We start from the raw sequence: 24,027 nt of genomic DNA, 5'->3' as shown, positions 1-24,027 counted from the left end.
ATAATTCACACACAAGTTCAACTTCACCCTGCCACTTACTACATGCCCAAATTTCTCTTATTTAACGGTCAGCTTTTCAAATGCAATCCATTTATTTTTGCATTTGCAACAAACAAGGAAGTTTCAATACCTAGTCAAAGAAAATACAAGTTAGCTGAATTTTATCATTGTATGCTGGCAATATCTAAATAAGCAATGGCATGGAATCTTATTTTGGTCTGATATTAACCCGAAGAGATCAACAGAATGCAAAATAAATGATGATGAGCACGGATTCTTATGCCTTACTTTATAACCTGTGTGCTACTTTCCATGTCATATACACTTTCAGGCACGTTTAATGCTTAACTTTCAAATCACCAGGTCATCATAAGTGTCCGACCAGGTTGAAATACTAGAGATCTTCCACTTTACACACCACATATATGCCCTTCGTTTATATTGCTGCAGTAACACAAATAACCGGGATGAGGCCATCAGGTTACAAGAGGATTTTCAATTAAGAGTTGTCTTCCCAAACGTCTACTGAGTGAAAAAATCATCAAGAACGACCACTGTCAGGTAACCATCCAACTCTTCTCCTTCAGATCTTTGGTGTTGACTAAGGAGCCACACTTTATACAGCTTTGCATCTTGGGAAAAAAGTGCCAATTTCAGGAACGGCTTGAATCTACTTCACACTTGACATTCAAGGGATTTTGAATGTACCATTGTGAAATAGTTTCAAATATATTTGTAAAATGTACCTTTAGAAAATCATCAGGTGAATACAATTTTCTTTTCATTGGAATTGAAAACACAATGATTCTAAAACCCAGTCTCTCCACCCCATCCCTTGCTACTGGACTACATCAGTCTTTCTGTTTGTTGGACAGGCAACCTGTGAGCCTCGAGTGTCCACCAAAATCAGCATCTCCGTACTTGAATTAGTATTTTTTTCTAGCTACAAATATTCTTTTCCTTTTTTCCTCTAAGCAATTTCTACTCTTTCCTTTCTACTTAATCACCTTCCTGCATTCAAGCAACTGGCAAATCACCTTTTTAAACATTTTTGGCTTCAATTCTTCCTCTCCAGTTTAAGCTTCTTAGTTTAAGATGTCTCTCTCTCCACTTGGACTTTTACGGAGATTCTATGACTATTTTTGGAACTCTAGCTTTGACATCTTTATTCTTAACATAGCTAAAGAAGTTTTCTTTTCTTTTCTTTTTTTTTTTTTTATTCTACAATATAAGCTTAATGTATCTTCCCTGCCTGAAATCCTTCACTAGCTGAACATCAGCCAATAGTGGGACTTCCATTTCAAACCTTGGTCTTCAGATTTAAGACTCAGGTCTGCTTCTAGCTCTTAAATGGGACATTTGACATTCCTGAAACTACTTTTCCTTTTTTTTAATAAAATAGGCGGACATTTGTCTGAGATATTTTTCTCTTTTAAAATGTTGTGTTTCACCTTGAAAACAAAGGGAAATTGGCTAAAGAGAGAGAGAGAGGCCAGGTGTGGTGGTTCACATCTGTAATCCCACCATTCTGGGATGCTGAAGCTGGTGAAATGCTGGGCTCAGGAGTTCAAGAGCAACCTGAGCAAGAGCGAGACCCTGGCTCTAAAAATAGAGCAGGGTTGTGGCAGGCACCTGTAGTCCCAGCTACTCAGGAGGCTGAGGCAAGAGGATAGCTTGAACCCAGGAGTTTGAGGTTGCTGTAAGCTGTGACACCCATGGTAGTGGGTGACAAAATGAGACTCTGTCTCAAAAAAAAGGAAAGAAAGAAAGACAGAATGAGAAAGAGAGAAGAAAAGGAAGAAGGAAGAGAAGAAGGGAGGAAGGGAGGGAAGGAGAAAGGGAGGAAAGCCTCTTCTCTTTATAGAAACTGCATTCCAAGACAGACATAAAAACTCGAATTTGAAAAACTAAGGGCAGGGCGGCCCCTGTGGCTCAGAGGAGTAAGGCGCTGGCCCCATATGCCAGAGGTGGTGGGTTCAAACCTATTCCTGGCCAAAAACCACACACACACACACACACAAAGAAAAACTAAGGGCAGAGGCTTAGTAATAAAAGGAAAATAAAGTCAGGAAGAGTAGAGCTCTTTCAGTCCTGAAAGTATGCAGACTCAGTGGATGTATTATAATTTGTGCAACCCTTGACTTGGCGTCAAAACTCGATTTGAGTAGGAACTCTGAAATATTATTAAGGGTGTGATCTTGAGCAAATCATTTACTTTCTGTAAGGTTTAGTCAGCAACATAATTTGCAGGGCCCAGTACATAATGAAAATGTGAGGATCGTTGTACAAAGAGAAAGAAAATATTGCCTTTCAAGGTACTAAAGTATAAAACTTTTCCTTACTTCTGTAGTATCTCTCTCAACCTGGTGTGATGTGTTTTATTTGCTCTTTACGTCAGTTTTACAGGATGGGAATTCTTTCTAAATGACCTTCAGAGGCCCTGGGTCCTCACCCCACCACTTGGTGCAATATGGCCCACTTACTGTTCCATGGATCCCCAAATCTCCCTTTCACCAGCTGTTTAACCAACGTGTCCTGCTCATAGCCCTAACTCATGGGAGATTGAAGACCCTCAATCATCTCTGCAAATTAAACTTCTTCAGTAGAAGGTATTCTGGCCAATCCAAGAGTTGAGTGGGGAAATAAATTTCCAAGGCCAAGATTATAACATAGAAAGACCCCTGGTACTTTATATCTGGGTATGATCTTGGAAATCACTAGTCTTATCTCTCTGTGAAACCTAAAATTTGCCCCAGGTTCAAATGATGGGATCCAAGTAGAACAATGGATAGTAAAGACTTTTAGCTCTGTATTCTTTTAAATATAGACCTTCTAAAGTACTCGAGTTTGAAGATCAATCACTTATCCAGTGCACATGTCGGTACTGAGTGTTCTGTCAAATGCTCCTAGAACATAGAATATTTTTTCAATTTCTAAGAACTTTCCTTGATGATGTCTTCTGATACATTTGTTTGATTCTCTAATTCAGTGACATCAAGGATCTTTGTTTGATCATCTTTATCTCTCTTTTATATCCATTGCCTTTTCTTTTCTTTTCTTTTCTTTTTTTTTTCTTTTTTGAGACAGAGCCTCAAGCTGTCCCCCTGGGTAGTGTGCTGTGGCATCACAGCTCACAGCAACCTCCAACTCCTGGGCTCAAGCGAGTCTCCTGCCTCTGCCTCCTAAGTAGCTGGGACCACAGGTGCCTGCCACAATGTCTGGCTATTTTTTGGGGTTGCTTGCAGCCGTCATTGTTGTTTGGCGGGCAGGCTGGATTCAAACCCACCACCTTAGGTGTATGTGGCTGATGCCTTAGCCACTTGAGCCACAGGTGCTGAGCCTTCATTGCCTTTTCAACAGCAATTGATTTATTATCTGTGTTTTTTCAAATTATTTGAAATAATTATAATCATCTCAAATCTTTATGTCAGTAATTTAACTTTTGCTGGGTGTCTGTTTTATTGTTTGGGTCTTTTATGTATTAGGTTTCTTTTTTCTTTTTTTTTATTGAATGGTAACTATGTACATTAATGCACTTCTGGGGTACAGTGTGGGGTTTTCACACACAATCCGAAACACTTCCATCAAACTGGTTAACAAGTCTTCATGTCATTTTCTTAGTTATTATTTTAAAACGTTCACATTCTACTCTTAGATTCACTTCTACCCTTGTAAGATAAACCTCAGAAGTGATCCCTCCAATCCCTCTGCCTCCACCCATTCCCCCCTCAATGTATTAGGTTTTTAATGAGACACTTTTGGTTGTAATTTGTATCCTTACATTTGCCATCTCCAAGTTTTTCCTGATTCTATTTTGTGTCAATTTTAAAAATCTTGCAGTGATTACCTTATTTAAAAAAAAAAATCCATTGTCTTATTCTATTGCATGAAACAATTTTAAGAAACTGCCCTAAGTTCCTTTGAGTCATATATTCTTCTAGATTGGGCATTTTGTCCATCTTTGGCCTGTCACGCTTTTGTCTTTTACTGTTGTAGTATATTTGCATAGATGATACTCCATTTCTTTTCATGTTGTCTATGCTTGAGAAACTGTGTATTGAAAATTTTCTTCTTACTTAATAGGGAGTAATATTTCTTAACTTTCTTTTTTATCAAATTTGGGACTTATTTCTTTTTCTGTATTAGCTCCACTTTGGAGACCAGATATATTATGAGTATCCACTGTAGGAGACCAAGCACCAGGCTTATAGGAATGGTCACCAGTTCCTTTTTTTTCGATTTCAAACATTTCATTGTTTCTGGGCACAGCTTCTAAGCATTGTGTTATAGGAACCAAAGAATGTAATAAAGAAAACAAAAAATTTGAAAATCAAAACAAACAAAAAAAACTTTTTAATAGACCACTTCCATTCCTTATTTGAAATATAATCAGTGAAACTATTGTTTCCTAATACAAATATTGTTTACTAATACAAATTAGTAAAAGAATTCCTCCAAGTAGTGTTGTAGATGAGCCACAATATATCATTATGATTTGAGATTTTCCAGGAAAAACAGCCCCTAGATTGGGCTGTTACTACCTAGCAAGAAAAAGTTTTCAGAGTAACCGTGTTTGTTAGAGGAGGTAAGCAAAAAAATATTTTGAGTTGTTTTACTCCTACCAGGAACTATATCATATAAGCCAAGCTCAAACATTCTTGGTAAGCTAACATGAAAGGATCTACATGGACTGTGAGTTTATCAAAACACTTATGTACAGAAGCCTAAATACCTCAGGAGGTTCTTGAGGGAAGCTCTGAGATCGGGACAATCTACTGGCCGGCAGGGAGATGTTTTGCAGCCTGGAGACAAGCCCTCAGCAACTGAGCTCTCTAATGAGATGAGATCCCTTGCTTGTTAGTAAGCAGGTGTTGGACCTTGAACCTTTACGGTCCATCAGGGTGGGAGTGGAGCCCATGGGGAAAGAACACATAGAGACCATTAAGCATGTAGTCCTTGTACGTGGGGTCCATCTACACCTGTGGTGTAGCATTTCAATAAATAGCCACGGCAGAAGTTACTCCGGGCTCTCTCCTGCATCTCTGGGAGTCTCACCTCTTGCAAGCTTGTACTTTTGATACGTGTACCAGCTGTTTCTTGCCAGCAGCGCCAGCGACCCAGCAGTTCCACAATCCACATTTCCCAGCATTGCATCCTGGTAGAATTGAGGGAAGTTCAGCCTTTATTAGAACACTTGGGTGCTTTTTTCCTACTCTAAGTTTTTGGGTTTTTTTAATTGATTATTTCAAGATTTTTGGTAGAGGAGTGAATAGGTATGAAGCTATTTTTTTTTTTTTCTTTTTTGATACAGTCTCACTTGTCACCCTCAGTAGAATGCCCTGGCAGCTCACATTAGCCTCAAATTCTTGGGCTAAAGTGATTCTCTTGTCTCAGCATCTCAAATAGCTGGGACTACAGGTGCCTGCTACAATGCCCGGGGCTATTTTTTTTTTTTTTTTTTTTTGAGATAGAGTCTCAAGCTGTTACCCAAGGTAGAATGCCATGGCCTCTCAGGTCACACCAACCTCAAACTCTTGGTCTTAAATGATTCTCTTGCCTCAGTCGTCCAAGTAACTGGGATTACAGGCACCGGCCACAACACCTGACTATTTTTTGGTTGTAGTTGTCATTGTTTGGCAGGCTGGGGCTGGATTCAAACCCGCCAGCTCAGAGGTATGTGGCTGGCGCCCTAGCCGCTGAGCTACAGGCGCCGAGCTATGTCCAGCTACTTTTAGAGATGGGGGTCTCATTCTTATTCAGGCTGATCTTGAACCTGTGAGCTCAGGCAATCCACCTGCCTGGGCCTCCCAGAATTCTGGGAGTGAGCCACAGCACCCCGCCCCAGCATTAAGCTATTAATGTGTAAAATAGAGTCGGCTTTACTCTTCATATTTCCCTACTTCACTTTTTTCTCTCCAGAAGCCCATTTCCTTCTCTTCAGTAAGAACAGGAAAATATAAATAGAGATGATCTGTGTATGCACATATTTGCTTATTTCCATTTGGAGGTTGTAATGAGAATCTCAGAATGTCATTTCACCAGTCAGTCTTACAGGAGGTGGGAACCAGATTAGAAAGTCCAGAACACTTTAACTTTCCTAAACCTGGCAAGATTCTTCTTACTTAAAAGTTGTTTTTGTTTTTTCTTTGTTTATTTTGATTACTTTTCAGTCAATGACACTGACATAGCCCCCTTTTCTTATTCAGATGTTGTTAATTTCTATTTGTTTACTTGTTCTTGGCATTTATAATGTCTTGCACATTTCATTAGAAATTGGAGTAAGAAAAGTCTGTAACATATCATCAATCCACTTTTTCTCAATCAGCCTTTACAGCAGCACTAAAATACAAGATGTAGTATTGCCATTTAGCAATCAGAAATCAGACAACAGGAGTAGTTAAAGTAACTTGTTCAGCGTCATAGAGCTAGTATCTGACTAGGCTGGAATTAAAACCTCTGTCTGTCTATACTTCAAGGCCAATAATGGAATGCATTAAAATTATAGTTTAAGATGAAGTTATTAAAAGAATTTATTCCACCTGGATGCAAATATTGTAGAAGACCAATGAGATAGAAGCAGATCTCGGTGAATAGTAAAAAAAAAGAAAAAAGAGTGAGACTCAGGAAACCTGAGTTTAATTTCTTGTTCTCTGTTAAAACAGATGGTGAATCTGGAAAAAGTATTTTAACTTCCTGAGTTTAAATTTCCTTCGCAGTAATAATAAAGGATGGTGATGATGATGATGATGGCTGTTAGAGTTTGATGACTGTACATTTCCTTGTCACTAGGCACAACACGACTTACTTCATTAGCAATAGATCATTACAGCTCAAAACAATCATATGGTAAACCTGTTTTACTAACAAGGATTAGAGGATTGCTCAAAGCCACGGAGACCCACGTCAGGCCAAAGCACATGCTCTAAACCACTCGTTCTATTGTCTTTCCAAACCAAGAAATCTGTGCTGGGTGGCCAACAAAACAGTGTCCAACTTTGTGATTCCCTGAGGCTGTGGTTGATACCAGAGGAAATGACTGTAATTTCACCTGTCACTTAAGTACAGATATTAGAGCTATGGACTGGATTTCACATTAAGGCCTGATACAATGAGATTTGTGCTTTATGTTGTACATGGTACATAATTACAAACAGAATTTCACCTTATACATGAACACTCAGCTCCTGCTCTTCCCCTTCCCTTCACCTCATAATAATTCAGTCCAAATGCCATGGAGGGGAGCTGAGTGAGGTAGGCACGACTGTGAGTGTGAGAAAGGAACTCTACAGAGGACCCACTGGGGGTGTTGGAACCCGGGAGGGATGAGAAGAGGCTCAGGGCAGGGTAGGGCAGTGGTGCCCGGAATGAGGTAGCAGAGGTCAAGCAAGGTGAGAAGAATGTGGTCACAGGGTATCAGAGCCTGGGAAAAGGCAGGAAGGTTTTATTTTCAGGGGATGGTGGTAATGATGAAAGGGCCAACGCCTCATGTGGGAGGCAAGTAGAGAAAAAACAGTCTGGGAGAGAAAGGAGTGCTCCAGTACGAGGGGTTATATCCTGGATGACGTGCACAAGTTGTCCATCTTGGTATGTGGGTAAATCTGGTTATCTGGTGATGAATGTCAGAACCTGTGCTGGTGAAGAGGTTGGTGGCAATAATAGGAGATGAGTTATGTATAAGGGGATTGAACAAATGGATAAGTACATTGAATCTAATCAGAGCCAGGGTTCTCACAGTCTGAACAGACAGTTACAAATACAGACAGAGGACAACTCAACCCACTATACATCACTTTAGAGAAACACACTCATATACCAGCAAATATCCACTGAAAGGGGCTCAGCGCAACAGCACGTCAATAAAAATGAATACACTTAGCATCCAGATCATGTTTCTAAATGCCATCCTCTAGTAAAAAAAAATCATGTTTTCTTTAAAAAATAAAAAATGACAACTTCTATGCCTGGGGTAGAAGAAATACAATATACTCCTGAAATTCTTTCTTATACCAGAAAGTAAGGAAGGATTCAAGGAATGGTAAGGACGGACCAAAGCCAAAGATGTCAGTCTGAAAGGGTTCCTGCTGACCAAGTCAGTGATAATTTGAGCACCAGAATGAATAGTAATGGATTACACAGTTCTTTGAATAAAATAAGAAACCTTTGCTTCACACGGTCAACAAAGAAGACCATACTGATAGAAATATATGAATAAAAATGTTAAGCATTTGCGCAATTGTGTATTTGTATTGTCTAAATTCCCTAACTACAAAATACTAATGACAAAGAAAAAAGTTCCTTGATAGTAAAATGAGAAGTCTGGCAGGTACCACTTTAATCAAATGATCATTTAACTTCAACAGTAAAGAGACAGATAGTCTTGAGCTACCACCTGTTAGGATGCAGTTATAAGGAACACCGCATCCCTGAATCTAATAGAGAAACAGTGTTTTGTTATCTCTTCTACAAGGAGAAGAACAATGGGATCGGTGTTTTCGCTGGCTGGGAGGAGGCTTCTTATGATGATAATTACAAAAAGAGCCAATTTTCACTGACTTTATTCATATTTTTGACCTTCCTATGACCTGAATTTTCAGAATGCAGCTCCTAGCCTACAGTAAAGGATCTGTGCCCTGCCCTTGGTACCTGGCTGCTCAGATAGGGGCCAAATTAAGTGAAACTATAGCAAATAACTTATTTGTAATTTCTAGGGTGTCAAAGTCAGGGCACTGGAGGAAAGACCGGGGAATTATTCAGATTAAGAGACTAAAAAGACAATTAAGTGAAATTCGTGTTTCTCAACCGGATCCCTTTGATATAAAGAATTTTGGAGAAAATGGTGAAACGGGCCTGAGAATTAGATACTAGTACTGACTCAATGTTAATTTCTTAATACTGTAGGTTTTATTGTGGTTATATAGAAGCATGCTTTTTGTTTATAAGAAATATAATTTATTTGGTGTGGTAGAATATCAGTTTGCAGAATTATTCTTATAGTCCAGAAAGAAAATTTCTTTGCACCATTTTTTTTTTTTTTTTTAGAGACAGAGTCTCACTTTGTCTCCTTTGGTAGAGTGCTGTGGTGTCACAGCTTACAGCAACCTCCAGCTCTCGGACTTAGGAGATTCTCTTGCCTCAGCCTCTTGCCAGTAGCTGGGACTATAGGTGCCCACCACAACACCTGGCTATTTTTTGGTTGCAGTTTGGCTGGGGCCGGGTTTGAACCCACCACCCTCGGAGGTACATGAGGCCAGCACCCTACTCACTGAGCCATAGGCACCGCCCTCTTTGCACCATTTTTGTAACATTTTTTGTAATTTTGAGATTCTTTCAAAATAAAGTTTTAAAAATTTTTTTCTCATTCTTTCCTTTTGATATTTTTGTTTTTATTTATTCTTTCCTTTTTTATTGTTTGGGATCCCTTAAGAGTACAAAGAATTAGCTTACATTTGTTCGTTAAAGTCCCTCTTATAATTGTGTCCAGCCTCCAATAAAAGTTTTTAAAGAATGTGTATGGACTTGATATTTAATGTACTCTTGCATTCAAAGCAGGGTCCAGGTTTTTTGTGGTTATTCTTTTAGTGATGTTTTTCTTTTCTTTTTCCAGGTGATAGACTTCTGAGCCGCCCTGTTTTTACTCAGGAGCCAGAAGATGTCATTTTTCCTTTGGATTTATCAAAATCTGAAATCATCCTGAATTGTGCTGCTAATGGTTACCCTTCACCCCATTATAGGTAAAAATCCTACCTCCGGGAGCCACACGGTCTCATTTTTTATCATTGAGCTAAAACATCCACAAAACAGACCACTTACAAAGTGCCCTAACTTGAAGTGTACAATTCACAGAATTTTTCCATAGATACACAGCTTTGTGCCCATCACTCAGGTAAAGATGGAGACATTTCTAGAACCCCAAGGTGTTCCCTCATGCTACGTTTCAGGCAATGATTGCCACCACCACCATCTCCATGTAACCACGATTGCATCTTGTCTTGTTGATTAGCTTTGCTTAGAACGTTTATTCCTGAAATTGGCACCAGGCAATGCATTATTGTGTCTTGAAAAATATGTTGATTATGGCTACGTATCCTCTAAGGCAGAAAGAGAATTTTTATTCTGGGCAAATATTTGTATTTGTTTCTCACATATTCCCTGTGGAATAATGAGAAGGAAGAACCAGGAATTTTTTTCTTATTGTCAAATTTGCAGTAAAGGCAAAATTTGATCCCTATCATGCATAGAATTCACAAATTTAAAAACACATGCATGTAAAAATTATACCTGTATAAATAATAAAGCTGTTCTGTGGGTAAAAATTGCATGTGTGGTATGAATACGGGAAAAGAAAAATATTAAAAAGACTTTTGTAGCCTTGAGTTTTAAAAGCATTTTTAAAAAAATTTCTAATTCTTTAGATGTCAAGTTGAAATGACACACAGTTACCATTTGAGCCCATTTTGGCAAAATATGCTGGTTTTGCCCAATTCATTTTACATTAAAAATACAGTATTGATGTGAAGAGTTACTTTGATTTTATAACTACCTAGATTATTTAGATTAATTACTTAAATGCATAAAAGTAAAGGCAACGCTGCCTCATCTTTTATTTTGTGGAGGTCATTTCAGCATCTTCTTTTAATTTATAACAAAAGATCTGGACGTGTACGTGTGCTCATTACACTTGCTAAGGCTTCACTGTCATTAGATTGTCCTAACCAAGGCACCTCCTCTGTGTGGGGCAGGTCATTCTCTTCACAAATTGGTTCACTTCATTCAGGGCTTGTTGGTTTGTTGGTCGACCAGCCATCTTATTTAACATAACGTCAGGGTAAACACATAAAAATCTGATGAACTCATGTATCAGAATCATTTATACTTAAACTTGTTATTTTATTTTTGAGAACTAATTTGGTTCATCTAAGAGACCGGTAGGATTTAAAGAATATACCAATCCCTACAAAACATTTTTGAAAAGTTTGCTAAATACAAGCCGAACAAAATTAAATCTTGTACTTACATGAAATCTATCTATCTATTGGCTTTTAACAGGTAGGAAGATACGAAATAGTAATATTCAAGATCATTTGTTAATTGGTTTTATCTCTGAAGAAATACATAAAATAAAGACTAATCTCTAATGTTGTTAAATGGCTCTTGTTTCTAAGATACTTACAGGCTAGAGGGCTAAAGAGAAGGAGTTCAGGTAATTTTAATTTTTTTTTTTCAGTTTAGGCTGGGGCGGGGCTTGAACCCACCACCCCCGGTATATGGGGCCAGCACCTGTGGCTCAAAGAGTAGGGTGCTGGCCCCAGTCATTCAGCTTCTTATTTCCAACCCCATTAGTTGGTTTAGCTCATCTCTGATACTACATTATAAAATACTCATAGGCAAGAGGCTTTGGCAAGAGTGTGAGAAAAGAATTAAGTTTTTAATGCTTAAATGTCAGATTCAGACCCCATTTTATGGCTAATAAAGCAAAGGGCAGAGGTCTTCTCCAGAATGTGCATTAGCAATGAAATGGGAAATTTTACTTTGAAAATGACCCTTTCTAACTTAAATTTTGTTTTAAAAAGACCTTCTAGCCACATTCACCTGTGTGTGTGTATATCTGTGTGTGTGTGTGTGTGTCTGTGTCCTAGAGGGAAAGTCTTCAGGATTCTCAGCTCCGAACGTTCTCTGAGGTTATTTGGGTACAGTGTGACGCAATATAAAAGAACCCTTGTCTCAAAACCTCAAAACCGAGTGCTATCATTTCTAGTCACAGCTCTTTCATGCCTTCTGAATAATCATTTCTCTCTCCTTGCATCAGCTTTCTTGTCCATAAAATGAGGACATGCTTGATTTTAAGATGTATTTTCTTTCTTGTGGTAAATTCCCACAAATCTCATAGGGAAAAGGAAGCAACGTTGAAAGCAGAATTTTGGAAGCAGCTTATAAAGCCAGTTGGCCAAAGTCACTTCGAGTGCAGTAAACACCTTCTCAAACAGGACAGTGACATTAAGAAGACACAGAAATGAAGCAGTGTGGACAAAACCTTTCCCGTGGAAAGCGTTACCCTTTATTTTTTCACAGACTGGGTAACAGGAGACTATGAAGTCCTGCCAGTAAGCCCTGCATATAGGTTGCCTAAATATTGTGCAAGGGAAGGATTGCTGATACCTAGAAAGTCTCAGAAAATCAGAAAGCAAAGAACGTAGTTTCATTTCAGAATTGGTATTCTATTTGGGAAAGTGAAATAGCAAACACGTCAATTATTTCTTCATAGGCTGTACTTGCTATCCAAAAAATATTTTTAATCCCACTGAGAATTTCTGACACATCTCCTTTCACGTGGCCACCAGAGGGGACTCCTTTCTGTATTTCTGTCTACTTTGTCCCGAGACAGGACAAGTCAGGAGAGAAATCCTTAAGTCTGGAGAAGCTCCAGTCCTCTAAGGAAAAACCGTCAGAGTAATCTCTCTGCCCGTCTATCCTTTTCGTTCATTTCCCCTTTGATCTTCTTAACAACCCCATGAGATAATGCAAAATAGATATTATTGGGCAAATTTTAAAATTGACGGAAGTGACTTCTGGAGAAATCTGATGATTTTTCCAAGGAGATTCAGCAAGGGAATGTCAACATTATGTCTAGGACCCTTTCCACATGGGTGGCAGTCTCAAACTTGTATATTATATAATCACCAAGAGAGAACTAAAATTTAGATTTTGAAGCTCTCCTGGAAAATTCTGGGAATGGGTTTAGAAATAAGGCCGGCATTGAGAGACAGAAGCCGTATGATTTCATTCATACGTGGGATCCCAAACCTTGAGAGTAAAACTGGTGGTTATCAGGGGCTGGGAGAGGGAAGGAAAGGGAGAGCAAGACTTTGGTCAGAGTGTATAGCGTTATAATTAGGTAGGAAGAATAAGTTTTATTATTCTACTGCACAGTAAACCTACTATGGTCAATAATAACGTATGTGTATTGTATATTTCAAAAGAGATAAAGTAGAGGATTTTGAATATTCTCACCACAAAAAAATGATAAATGTTTGAGATGATAACTATGGTAACTATCCTGATTTGATTTCTTTTTTTTTTTTTTTTTTTTTTTGGCCGGGGGTGGATTTGAACCCACCACCTCCGGCATATGGGGCTGGCACCCTACTCCCTTGAGCCACAGGCGCCGCCCCTGATTTGATTTCTATAAAATGTACACATCTATGGAAACATTACATTATTCTCTATTAATGTGCACGATCATTATTTGTCAAATAAATAATAAAATAAAACTTAAATAAAAGAGGCAGAAATGGATTTATCAAGCACTTCATGAAATTCTCAAACAAGGCCTAGTTTTGAAAAGCAGCAACACACACGTACATGATTATGGAAGGCAGTGCACAAATACAGCTTCCAGCCATTGTTTTCTTTCTTTTTTTCTTTTTTTTTTTTTGACACAGAGTCTCACCTTGTCACCCTCGGTACAGTGCCATGATGTCATAGCTTACAGCAACCTAAAACTCATGAACTCAAGCAATTCTGTTGCCCCAGCCTACCAAGTAGCTGGGACGACAGGCCTGGCTCTTTTTAGAGATGAGGTCTTGCTCTGGCTGAGGCTGGTCTCGAACCCATGAACTCGGGCAATCCCTCCACCTTGGCATCCTGGAGAGCTGGGATTACAGGCATGAGCCACCGCGCTAGGCCAGCCACTGTATTCTTGACACAGGGCTGAACTACTTAATCATGAAGAATGTTCCCCATCAAAAGGTCAAGATTTTAGTTGAGATCCATTATGTTTCCAGGAACTAATATGATGTTAATTCAGATGCTTACAGTAATCATTTAAAATACATTTTCTAGTCTGCATCAGACCCCTGAGTATGCAGTGCTATCCGTAGTGTGCTCATGACAATCATTTGAATTTATTAATACTGTTTCTCCATTGATTTAAACATATTAATTAGGACAAAGCTCACACCAGGAGTTGAACCCGTGATCTGTATGCACGGTTTAATAATCATTGTACCGCAGTGATCGGGATGATTATGGGGATACTGTGAAAAATTCATTTGCTGCGGCTAAGCCAACAACTTTGAATTCATGTTGAAAAACAATTACTGAGCTTAATTAGGAGCATATAATGATGGCAGCAGTTATTTTAGTGATTGATTCCAAAATTAAAGAGAGCTGGCAAACTAAGTATGGTGTATCCTTTGCTTTGAAAACGATAGGAAACATGGAGGTCCAAGGATTGTGCCCTGTAAGCAAATTATGAAAGACAGTGTGACAGTTCCACCATTGAGAATATTGGCCTCTTGAGATAGGACAAAAGAAAAAGTCCGTTTTTTCCCCCCTTCTCTTCCCCTAATATTGAAATTAAAAAGCAGTCTATATAAATTACTTTAGGAATAAAAAAGGCAGAAAATCCAGCTAACTGAAATGTATTTTTGACTGCCGTTTTTCAACTTCTTTCATTAAAGAGTAGCTGAGGTGCCCAGGAAATGCCTAAATAATTTAAAAGTACCAGAGTTGGTTCACATCCTGTGATTGATTTGATATTCGATCCATCACTTCACATCTTTTATGGGTGGACGATTACCTAAGTATTTTCTTTTCTTTTGGTGGACTTTTGTTCAACTCTCCCCATGGGATGTTTCAAGATGATCCCAAACAAGTCAATGACATTTGAATTAATTCTGTAATATGTCATTCATTTCTTACACTTAGCTTCCCCCAACAAAATACAGTAAAAGCTCCATAGTTGACTATCTCCCTACAATGACCACATCCTTAAGTTGACCTAATTGTCATAGACCAGATCTGCATGACATGTGCGTCTCAGTACAGTAGGCCTAGTTCTTTATACTGACCACCTCTGTATGTTGACCTGTTGGTTAAAGCCCTTGGGTGGTCAACCCTCTGACATTCTACTATATTTTTAACAGGATTTCAGTATGAAGGCAAGAGTCATAGCACAGCTGGCATAGACCCTAAATACATGGTTTGGAAACTGGCTGTATTTTCTAGGAAGAGGCCATTTACTTGTTTTTCTAAGACTGTGACAAGGTGCTGGATGTGCTACCCCCAAATAACATCTTGGCATTTGAGAAAATGCCAAGCAGGAAGATGCTTCCCACCTTCCCCTTCTTCCCTGATGCAGGTCATGAAAACTTCATTCCAGAGGCAGCTTGATATACCCAAGGGAAAGGAGTAGCCTATCTCCCTCAATGACACAGAGACACCAAGAAGGATCTGAATAAACAGGCTTTGCTAAGTGGTTCATTACCATTAGATCACGCCCCCTTTGTTCAGTTACACTTCCACACAATTTTCCCTTCTGCATGAAAATCCACGGGCTTCCCTATTCTTTTTTTTTTTTTTTCCTGAAGGCTTTTGTATCATGTCAAACTCATATTAAATCCATTTGTATGTTTTTCTATTATTAATCTGCCCTCTGTTATCAAGGTCTTGGCCATGAACCCAGCAGTGGATAAGAAATGGTATTTTTCCATGCCTACAACTGGCTGTCACTCATTTTTTTTTCTTTTTTTCCCTTATAAGTCCTTCATTGGAATATTCAATATTTTTAAATATCTGCTTTCCTAAATAGTGCATATGACTTCACAACATCTTATGACCTAGGATGTGTATCTCATTAAATATGTAAGATTTCTATTTCAAAATGTTTTGAGAGTCAATTTTTGTGAGTGGAGAAAGGTGCAGGTCCAGTTTCAGTCTTTTACATGTAGATATCCAATTCTCCCAGCACCATTTATTAAATAGGGAGTCTTTCCCCCACTGAATGCTCTTGTTTGGTTTATCAAAAATTAGGTGGCTGTAAGTTGTTGGTTTCATTTGCAGGTTTTCAATTCAATTCCAAATATCTATGTCTCTATTTTTGTGCCAGTACCATATTGTCTTGACCACTATGGCCTTGTAGAACAGCCTAAAATCTGGTAAAGTGATACCCCAGCTTTGTTTTTGTTACAGAGTTTGATGGAGCTGAGAGGGAAAGGGAAGAGAAGGAGGTTTGGTTAGAGATGATTATTGGGTGTGTATTTGTCTCCAAATGTCCAAGTAAAACTTATAAAACTACTTATGATTCTTTGAAAATAAATATAACTCCACGGCCCTTCAGTTAGTTAATTCGTGCGCTAAAGGAGTGTTGACTACAGCTGAGGCAAGAGACTTTTGCTTCCTAAAATAAAGACCTTTCAAACAGCATTTGTTTTACTAAAGTATAATTTCAGTTCAGCATTTCTATGGACTGTTGAAATATTCTCAAAGTGATTAATTTTTCAATAACGGACTAACAGAGGGAATCGTGTTCTAAAGTAGTCAGGTTATTATAGTTTTGTTTGCAGCCTTGAATTGGCACTGTGAAATTTTTCTTGCCATTTGTAATATATCCTTCTTGGATTTCTGTCTTTGAATCATTTTTTGGCGTTCACTTTTGAGGGTTCAGTTGTAGGTGTGCAGGTTTGGTGTGTGTTATTGGAAAAGGCGCTAAAAAAATAGGATGGCTGGTATTGTTGATCGAATGTCTAATTTTTATTTCTCACTTTGAGTTCTGTTGTCTCTTTTTGTTTGTTTTTTTAAATTAAAATTTAATGTCAGATTAGTGAGAGGGTACAATTAGGTTACACTGTTTGGGTTTGTTAGGTTAAAGCCCCTGTTGTAGTTGGGCCCCTCACCCGGGAGGTGTGCCACGTACATTGCTCCCATGAGGTCGGAGCACACCAATCTCTCTCTCCCCTCCCCCGCTCCCACCAACTTGAATTTAACTGAGTTTTTCTGTGTGGGTGTGTATTTGTTTGTCTACTGGTTTCATATTAGTACTGAGCACATTGGATACTTGTTTTTCCATTCTTGTGATACTTTACTAAGGAGAATGTTCTCCAACTCTATCCGGGTTAATAAAAAAAAAAATTGCCTTTTTTTGTATGCAGCTTGGTGAATATTTGTAAAATGTAAAGAGTATGTCTTACAAATAATCTATGGATATTACTGAGTTTATCAATGAAATGGATAGGATTATTTCCACATCCAACTGTGTTTCCTTTGGTTGGTTGGTTGTTTGTTTTTATATTTCCAGGAATTAAAACTGCATGTTGTTTAAGACAAAGAGTGGTTGAGTCTATATATTGTAAGTGTAATTTGATTTTTTTTTCCCTTGAAGGTGGAAGCAAAATGGCACAGATATTGATTTTTCCATGAGTTATCACTACAGGTTGGATGGAGGCAGTTTGGTAATCAGTAGCCCTCACACAGATCAAGATATTGGCACGTACCAGTGCCTGGCCACCAATCTTCTGGGGACAGTTCTGAGTCGGAAAGCAAAGCTCCAGTTTGCATGTGAGTTTTTTTGGGGGGGGGTCTATACTCTATGCCTCTGAAAATATATTCTTATGATATGCATATTTTAAAAATCCAACTTTTCTAATATTCTCAACTTTGAGAGTGAGTATAATAATAATTTTATGGTGGTAGAAAGCTTTGACAGATGTGCGTGTTGTAATTCTAGACTAGGGATAATAGGAAACAGTTTCAAAAAAAGTATCAATGTTATTATATGTTAGAAATTATTTTTAGAATCATCTCTAGAAGTCCCAGATATAAATATTACGACAAAGATATAGGACATAGTACCATTTTTCTTTCCCTTTTGCATTGGATATTAGTGTTCAGAGAACAGGAAGGAAAAATTGAGGTCAGAGATGTCATTTAGGGGAGGCGGGGGTTCTCCCAAGAAAAGCGATCACGCACCCACAGTTTGATGTAGGTGGAAATAAAGTGGTTGCCAAAGGCAGGCTTTATATTAACTGTAACAATGTCCAGCTGCATCACATAAATGTCATCCAAGTAATTACCTTGGTGACATTTGGGGACATTAGCAGATGAACAATAGACACACTGCTTCTTATACCCTTTATATATCGTGTTTCCAAGGACTGAAATGTTTCGTATTGGATTTGGCAAAAGCCTTGTTTGAGAGTAATTATATCTGCTGATGTGGATAAAGTAGAAGCCTTGCATTCCTCCCTCTGCGTTTCCTCCTGTGCCCCCAAGGGTCTAGCAGGGAGCCAAAAAGGTAGCTCCCACACCTGCAGGGCTCCTGGAAATCTCTACTTTGAAAAGTAATTTCCCTGAAATTTTATTAATAAATATATGCCCAAAGCTCATCTTGTGAAACTACTTTAGTCACCAGCAGATACGTGAATTAATAATTTGATCTGCTTCTCATTGCAAGTCCTGTGTTTCAAAGGTTATTCTAGACCAGAGATCCTTCAGTGTACACATAATTTCCCCATATGTTGACCATTTGGGGAATGGCCTTGTTTCTGGTGTCATAAAGATACATACACACATACATACCTACATATACAAACACACATGCAAATACATTGCCAATATTGTATCTGAATGTATTTGTATCTGTGGAAATGAAAAGAGAAAATAGAGATTTGTGGATCTAAATGACCAGAGGCTGGTGACTACTTTGAGATTCAGGTAAAAGATAATTATAGTACTTGATTTCCACATTTTAGCTAACACCGTCACTTGGGAATCTAATAGGGAACAAAATACATAACTTGTGTTATGGAAAAAAATTGGTCTAGAGGCTGAATGATTCTGTCAAAATAATTATTTATATCTCCTCTTGGATAGCAGATGACCCTAGAAGACATATATGATTTAAATCAAACTCCATAATAATATGTTTGATTCTCTGGTAAAGAAAACTCCCTACAGTATATTTCTTGAGTTTCTATAGAGTTATGGATTCTATGCCCATTCTTGAGTTTCTATAGAGTTATGGATTCTATGCCCATTCTTGATAACAAGATCTACATCTTAAATTAATATACTTGCTTTATATAACCTTATATTTTTCTTCTGAGTCTCTCACTTTTTTTTTTTTTTTGAGACAGAGTCTCACTATGTCACCCTTGGTAGAATGCTGTGACATCACAGCTCATAGCAACTCAACCTCAAATTCTTAGAGAGTTACTCTAAGTAATTCTCTTGCCTCAGCCTCCCAAGTAGCTGGCGCCTGCCACAACACCTAGCTATTTTTTTTTGTTGTTGTTGTTGCAGTTGTTATTGTTGTCTTAGCTGGTCCTGGCTGGGTTCAAAGCCACCAACCTCAGTGTATATGGCCAGTACCCTACTCACTAAGCAATGGGTGCCATCCATGTCTCTCACTTTTTAACAAAAGTATGTTTTTAAATTACCTACATTATTATATCCTGCATTTTATTTTGCTTTTAAATACATTTGTAACTAGAATTTTCCCTAGTTAACATAGTATTTTGTCTCTGCTAAAAAGAGGAAAGTACTTGTAGTGGTGCCATATTTGAAATGTTTCCTTTTATATACAAGGAGATCTACTAGAGTGTGAAAACAGAAAAAGTAGAGATTAAATTAGGTTGACTAGACATCCCGCTTTTGGCGGGACAGTCCCGATTTTTAACAATTTGTCCCACGTCCCCAGGTGTTTTAAAAAAGTTCCGATTTTTGGAAAGAATGCAAGAACGGGTGGGAGAACAGTAAGGGAATATACGGTTTTCGGCTGCCATGTGGCTATTTCACCAGGATATGAGTTTTATATTATTTTTGTTAATTTTATAATGTTAAACTGTAATATTAACAAATAATTGTTGAGAAGTGATTATCAAAAACTGCTTATCAAAGTTTGCATTGTTGTCAGGCCCCGCCCCCCATCAATGGTGTCCCGCTTTACCAATGTTAAAATCTGGTCACCTTAGTCTAAATGCAAGTCTTCTACCAAATGGAAACTGCTTAAAACACCTGAAATATATCATCATTTAAACTGTAATTCTTCTCACTACTTCATAAATTCTCAACAATCTCTATTTTGATAAAAATGTCCTTTGGTAGGATAACAATGATAATCAAATGCTGAAATTTTTAAATAAAGACAAATCGGAGTTTACATTCTACGTCTATCAAATATTTAGCACCATGAAATTAGGCTACCTCTTAACATTAAGCCTTTGTTAAGAAATGTTTGGCATGAGAATTTCAGCCATATCCACCTTATAGGATAATGACATGGATTAACTCAGATAATGAATGTGAAGTGCCTGATTCCTTATGGACACCTGGGAAACAAGAGTTCCAATTCTTTCTTTTTATTAATATTGCAAGTATGAGCTTGGATAAACATCTACACATTGCAAACCACTACAGCGTCTCACAGAAAACTCTTCTAGTTTGCTTTTTTATAAAACTTTCTTCAGACAAGTTTCTTATTCTCTTGTTTTCCAGTCTCATCTTATCTCTCCTGAACTGCCCACAATCCAGGAGGGGATTGTTCTCATTTTATAGATTAGAAGCCTGAGGTTCACAGAGATTGGCACTTTCTTAAAGTACACTATTAGTGAAGAAGTTGGAAATTGAGCAATTAAGAAAAAGAGCTCAGGGGTGGTGCCTGTGGCTCAAAAGGGTGGGGCACCGGCCTCATATCCGGGAGGTGGCGGGTTCAAACCCAGCCCCGGGCCAAAAAAAAAAAAAAGAGAGGAGTTTGATTGGCTCAGGTCATGTTTAAAAAGAAAAAAAAAAAAAGAAAAAGAAAAAGAAAAAGAGTTCAGACTCTAAAAATCATGGACTTCGTGTTGGAGTATTGAGTCTTTCTCAAACACTGACCACACAAGTCATGTGGGGCACAAACCATGTGAGGCCTTCTTTCTTTCTTTCTTTCATTTGCTATCAGCACAATTATTGTCTACCAGGGGTATCCGACTGTTTTTTTTTTTTTCTCTGCCACACATTGGAAGAGTAAAATTTGTCTTGGGCCACACATTAAATACACAAAACACTTGTGATAGATGATTAGCCAAAAAAAAATTCTGTGCATACTTTTTGTGACAACACCACAGATAAGCAAGATGTCCTTATAAAATCAGTATGCGCATATGCGTCCATAGGCCACAGGTTGGACTTCCTGGAGATAATAAATGATAACTGCAAGTAAGGTTCACAAGAAGTCTGGTGGCAGGTACTGGAGGAGCCCTGTCCAAACCCCCTTTAAAAAGGGACGCTGATCCCCAGCTACTCATTCTCATAGATGCCCCATTTCCTCCTTGCTTATCCCAGATTCCCCAGGGATCAGGCTGAAACTTAACAACAGGTAAGACACCTTCTTACTTAGATCCTTCCCTTGCTCTCCCTGCTGTCTATCTCCTGAGAATATGCCCTTAAGAAATCACATACACTTGAATCCTTGCCTCAGGCTCTGCTTCTGAGGAACTTAAAGTAAGATATCCATTGAACACTTAATGTGAGATATCTGGTCTACTTAACAATAGAAAAAAAATGAGTCCAGCACAAACTTCAATAGATAAGAACAAAGCGAGGCATCAATCTAAAACTGTCAGCTCCTCTGCTTCCGGCCTGTAGGCAGCCGCTGTGCAGTGACTCTGTGACCTTCAGAACAAACAGACTTATGAACAGCCTTTTAGAACTTAACCCCAGTCCACAGAAGAGACGCTACAGGTATATACCTCTGGAAAATTGGTGGCTTTTGTTTATAACTTTATCCTGGTGTTTAGCAATCCAAAAGCACACTCGGAGTTTATTTTAGACCAGCCTATAACATCTTCCTTCATTAAAAGTCATCCCAGCATGAAATCCCCCTGAAATGTGGTCCATGTATAAATAAACTACCTATTAAGAAATATATTTCTAAATGAAATCTATCTTTTGTTTTTTTTTTTTTGCATGTGACAGAGTCTCACTTTGTCCCTCTCAATAGAGTGCTATGGTGTCACAGCTCATAGCAACCTCAAACTCTTGGGCTTAAGTGATTCTCTTGCCTCAGCCTCCCAAGTAGCTGGGACTACAGGTACCTGCTACAACACCCGGCTATTTTTTTAGAGATGGGATTTTGCTCTTGTTCATGCTGGTCTTGAACCTGTGAGCTTAGGCAATCCACCCACCTGGGCCTCCCAAGTGCTGGGATTATAGGTGTGAGCCACCTTGCCTGGCCCTGAATCAGATGTATCTTTAAACAGGTGTGTAACCAAGACAATTCATTCAGTTCTCTGGACTTATTAAATGTATTTTTTAAATTATTTGATTACAAAAGCTTCTTTCAGCTTTCAGAATAGGATTCTATCCAAATACTTAGGGAGACTTTCATTTAAACTCCCCTCTCTTTCCCCTTCGGAATTCAATCTTGAAGCAAATTCAACAAGGGTCTAGTCACTGAAGTCTTTTCTTATAACTTTGGCATTCTTGAATGATAAAAGCAGTTTGACTTTTCAAACCACCTGTAGCTGCTTTGAATTTCTTTTATTTCTCAAGGATTTGGGTGGTAAAGGTTGAATGTAGACATCTTCCTTTCCTATGTATGTTAATGAATTACTCTGTACTTGTATGAGAGAACATTGCATCCGTCATTGCTGTTTGAAATGTCATCCTTGAGAAAATGAAATGAGTGGTTTGAAGAAGCCTATGATATCACTAAGCTGGATTTTTCTGGAGGCTCTTATAACATAGAGCTCTACCAATGAGAAGATAAATATTTAGGATAAAAAGTAATCATGGTCAGAACTTTTTGATCCTGCACTATTTAATATTTAATCATAGATGCCCTTTGAAATAAATCTGTTCCATAGTTGTGGAAGGAAAGGCAGCTAGATTTGGGACTCCTAATTGACTAATCATCTAGGCATCCTCCAAGAGACCACTGAACACTAATTTGTATGGATCAAGCACTGTGCTTCCTCCTGAAGATGAAATGATAGATAAGCCACAGCTACTTCCTGTCTTCACAGAGCAGACAGGTGAAACTTTACACATAATTTTATTTTTTCCTCCGGTTTTGGCCGGGGCTGGGTTTGAATCCACCACCTCCGGCATATGGGGCCGGTGCCCTACTCCTTTGAGCCACAGGTGCCAATCTATGTATAATTTTTATTTTAAAGTAGATAATAAATTGCTAACACTCACATAGTATACATTATGTGGTCGGCATTCTTCAAAACTATTCATGTATATTAACTCAATTGATTCTCACAATAACCCTTTGCAAGCGTCACAATCTCCACTTGCAAATGAGCAGATTGAGGAGGCTTAGAAGAAGGAACCTACCTGCCTAAAGTCCCACACAGGAACCGGAAGAATCAGTATTCCACTGCTACCGCCTCCTGGGCTGCTCCCCCAAAAGCATCAAAGGAAGTGTTAGAGGTGAATTTCACCTGTAACGGAGTGGAGCCCAGAGTGAGAAGGAGTGGAGTTTGTCTAGATTGGAGAAAGAGCAAGGGAAGGCTTCCAAAGGAAATGAGGCTTGCACTGAGACTCCAAATATTACTTTGCATTCCAGTCACAGAAAGTGAGTGGCCGAGAACATGCAGGCGAAGGACAGAAAGAGGAAATGCAGACATGGGGACAGTCTTCCAGGATTTAAGAAAGTCTGATGAGGTGGCGAAAAGACCAACCAAGCTTAGTGGAATGCAAAAGGCTGGGTTTAAGAAGTGACTGGTTTTCTGCGTTGAGACAAAAAATAATTTGGAGCCAGTTATAGGAGGACCTTTATATCCAAGCTTAATTTTTAAACAATGGGAGAACTGAGTGATTCTTTTTATTTATTTATTTATTTTGAGACAGAGCCTCAAGCTGTCCCCCTGGGTAGAGTGCTGTGGCATCACAGCTCACAGCAACCTCCAACTCCTGGGTTCAAGCAAGTCTCCTGCCTCAGCCTCCCGAGTAGCTGGGCCCACAGGTGCCTGCCACAAGGCCTGGCTATTTTTTGGTTGCAGCCGTCATTGGTTGGTGGGACCGGGCTGGATTCAAACCTGCCACCTTAGGTGTATGTGGCTGGCGCCTTAGCCACTTGAGCCATAGGCGCCGAGCTGAATTGAGTGATTCTATAAGATACTAAAGAACGCCCCAAACCCATCATAGACAATATTTAACACTCAGTATGACACTGTGCACAAGTGCTAATTCGTATGTAAAACAGGGATGCCAATATTGTTCATTTCATCTCGAGTTACTATGAGGATTACATGTGAAGCAGAG

At 38.7% G+C, this 24,027-nt stretch overlaps 1 protein-coding gene across 2 annotated transcripts in view; it reads left to right on the top strand.

Annotated features, from left to right (window-relative positions):
- CNTN6 (contactin 6) overlaps nucleotides 1-24,027 on the top strand; it is a 311,477-nt gene that overhangs the window by 121,514 nt on the left and 165,936 nt on the right. For both annotated transcript variants that reach the window (XM_023510687.1, XM_003785488.2), the window contains exons 3-4: nucleotides 9,605-9,731; nucleotides 17,159-17,334. Coding sequence is in view for 1 of the 2 variants with exons in the window: in XM_003785488.2 (XP_003785536.1) it covers nucleotides 9,605-9,731; nucleotides 17,159-17,334 (303 nt within the window). In the remaining variant the exon portion in view is untranslated. The remainder of the gene's footprint in view (nucleotides 1-9,604; nucleotides 9,732-17,158; nucleotides 17,335-24,027) is intronic.

The sequence above is a fragment of the Otolemur garnettii genome, unplaced genomic scaffold, assembly GCF_000181295.1.
Source record: "Otolemur garnettii isolate 467f Iridium unplaced genomic scaffold, OtoGar3 scaffold00015, whole genome shotgun sequence".
In the NCBI taxonomy this organism is placed as follows: Eukaryota; Metazoa; Chordata; class Mammalia; order Primates; family Galagidae; genus Otolemur; species Otolemur garnettii.
The sequence above is the reverse complement of the archived record's forward strand: the minus strand, read 5'-3'. Positions and strand labels throughout refer to the sequence as shown.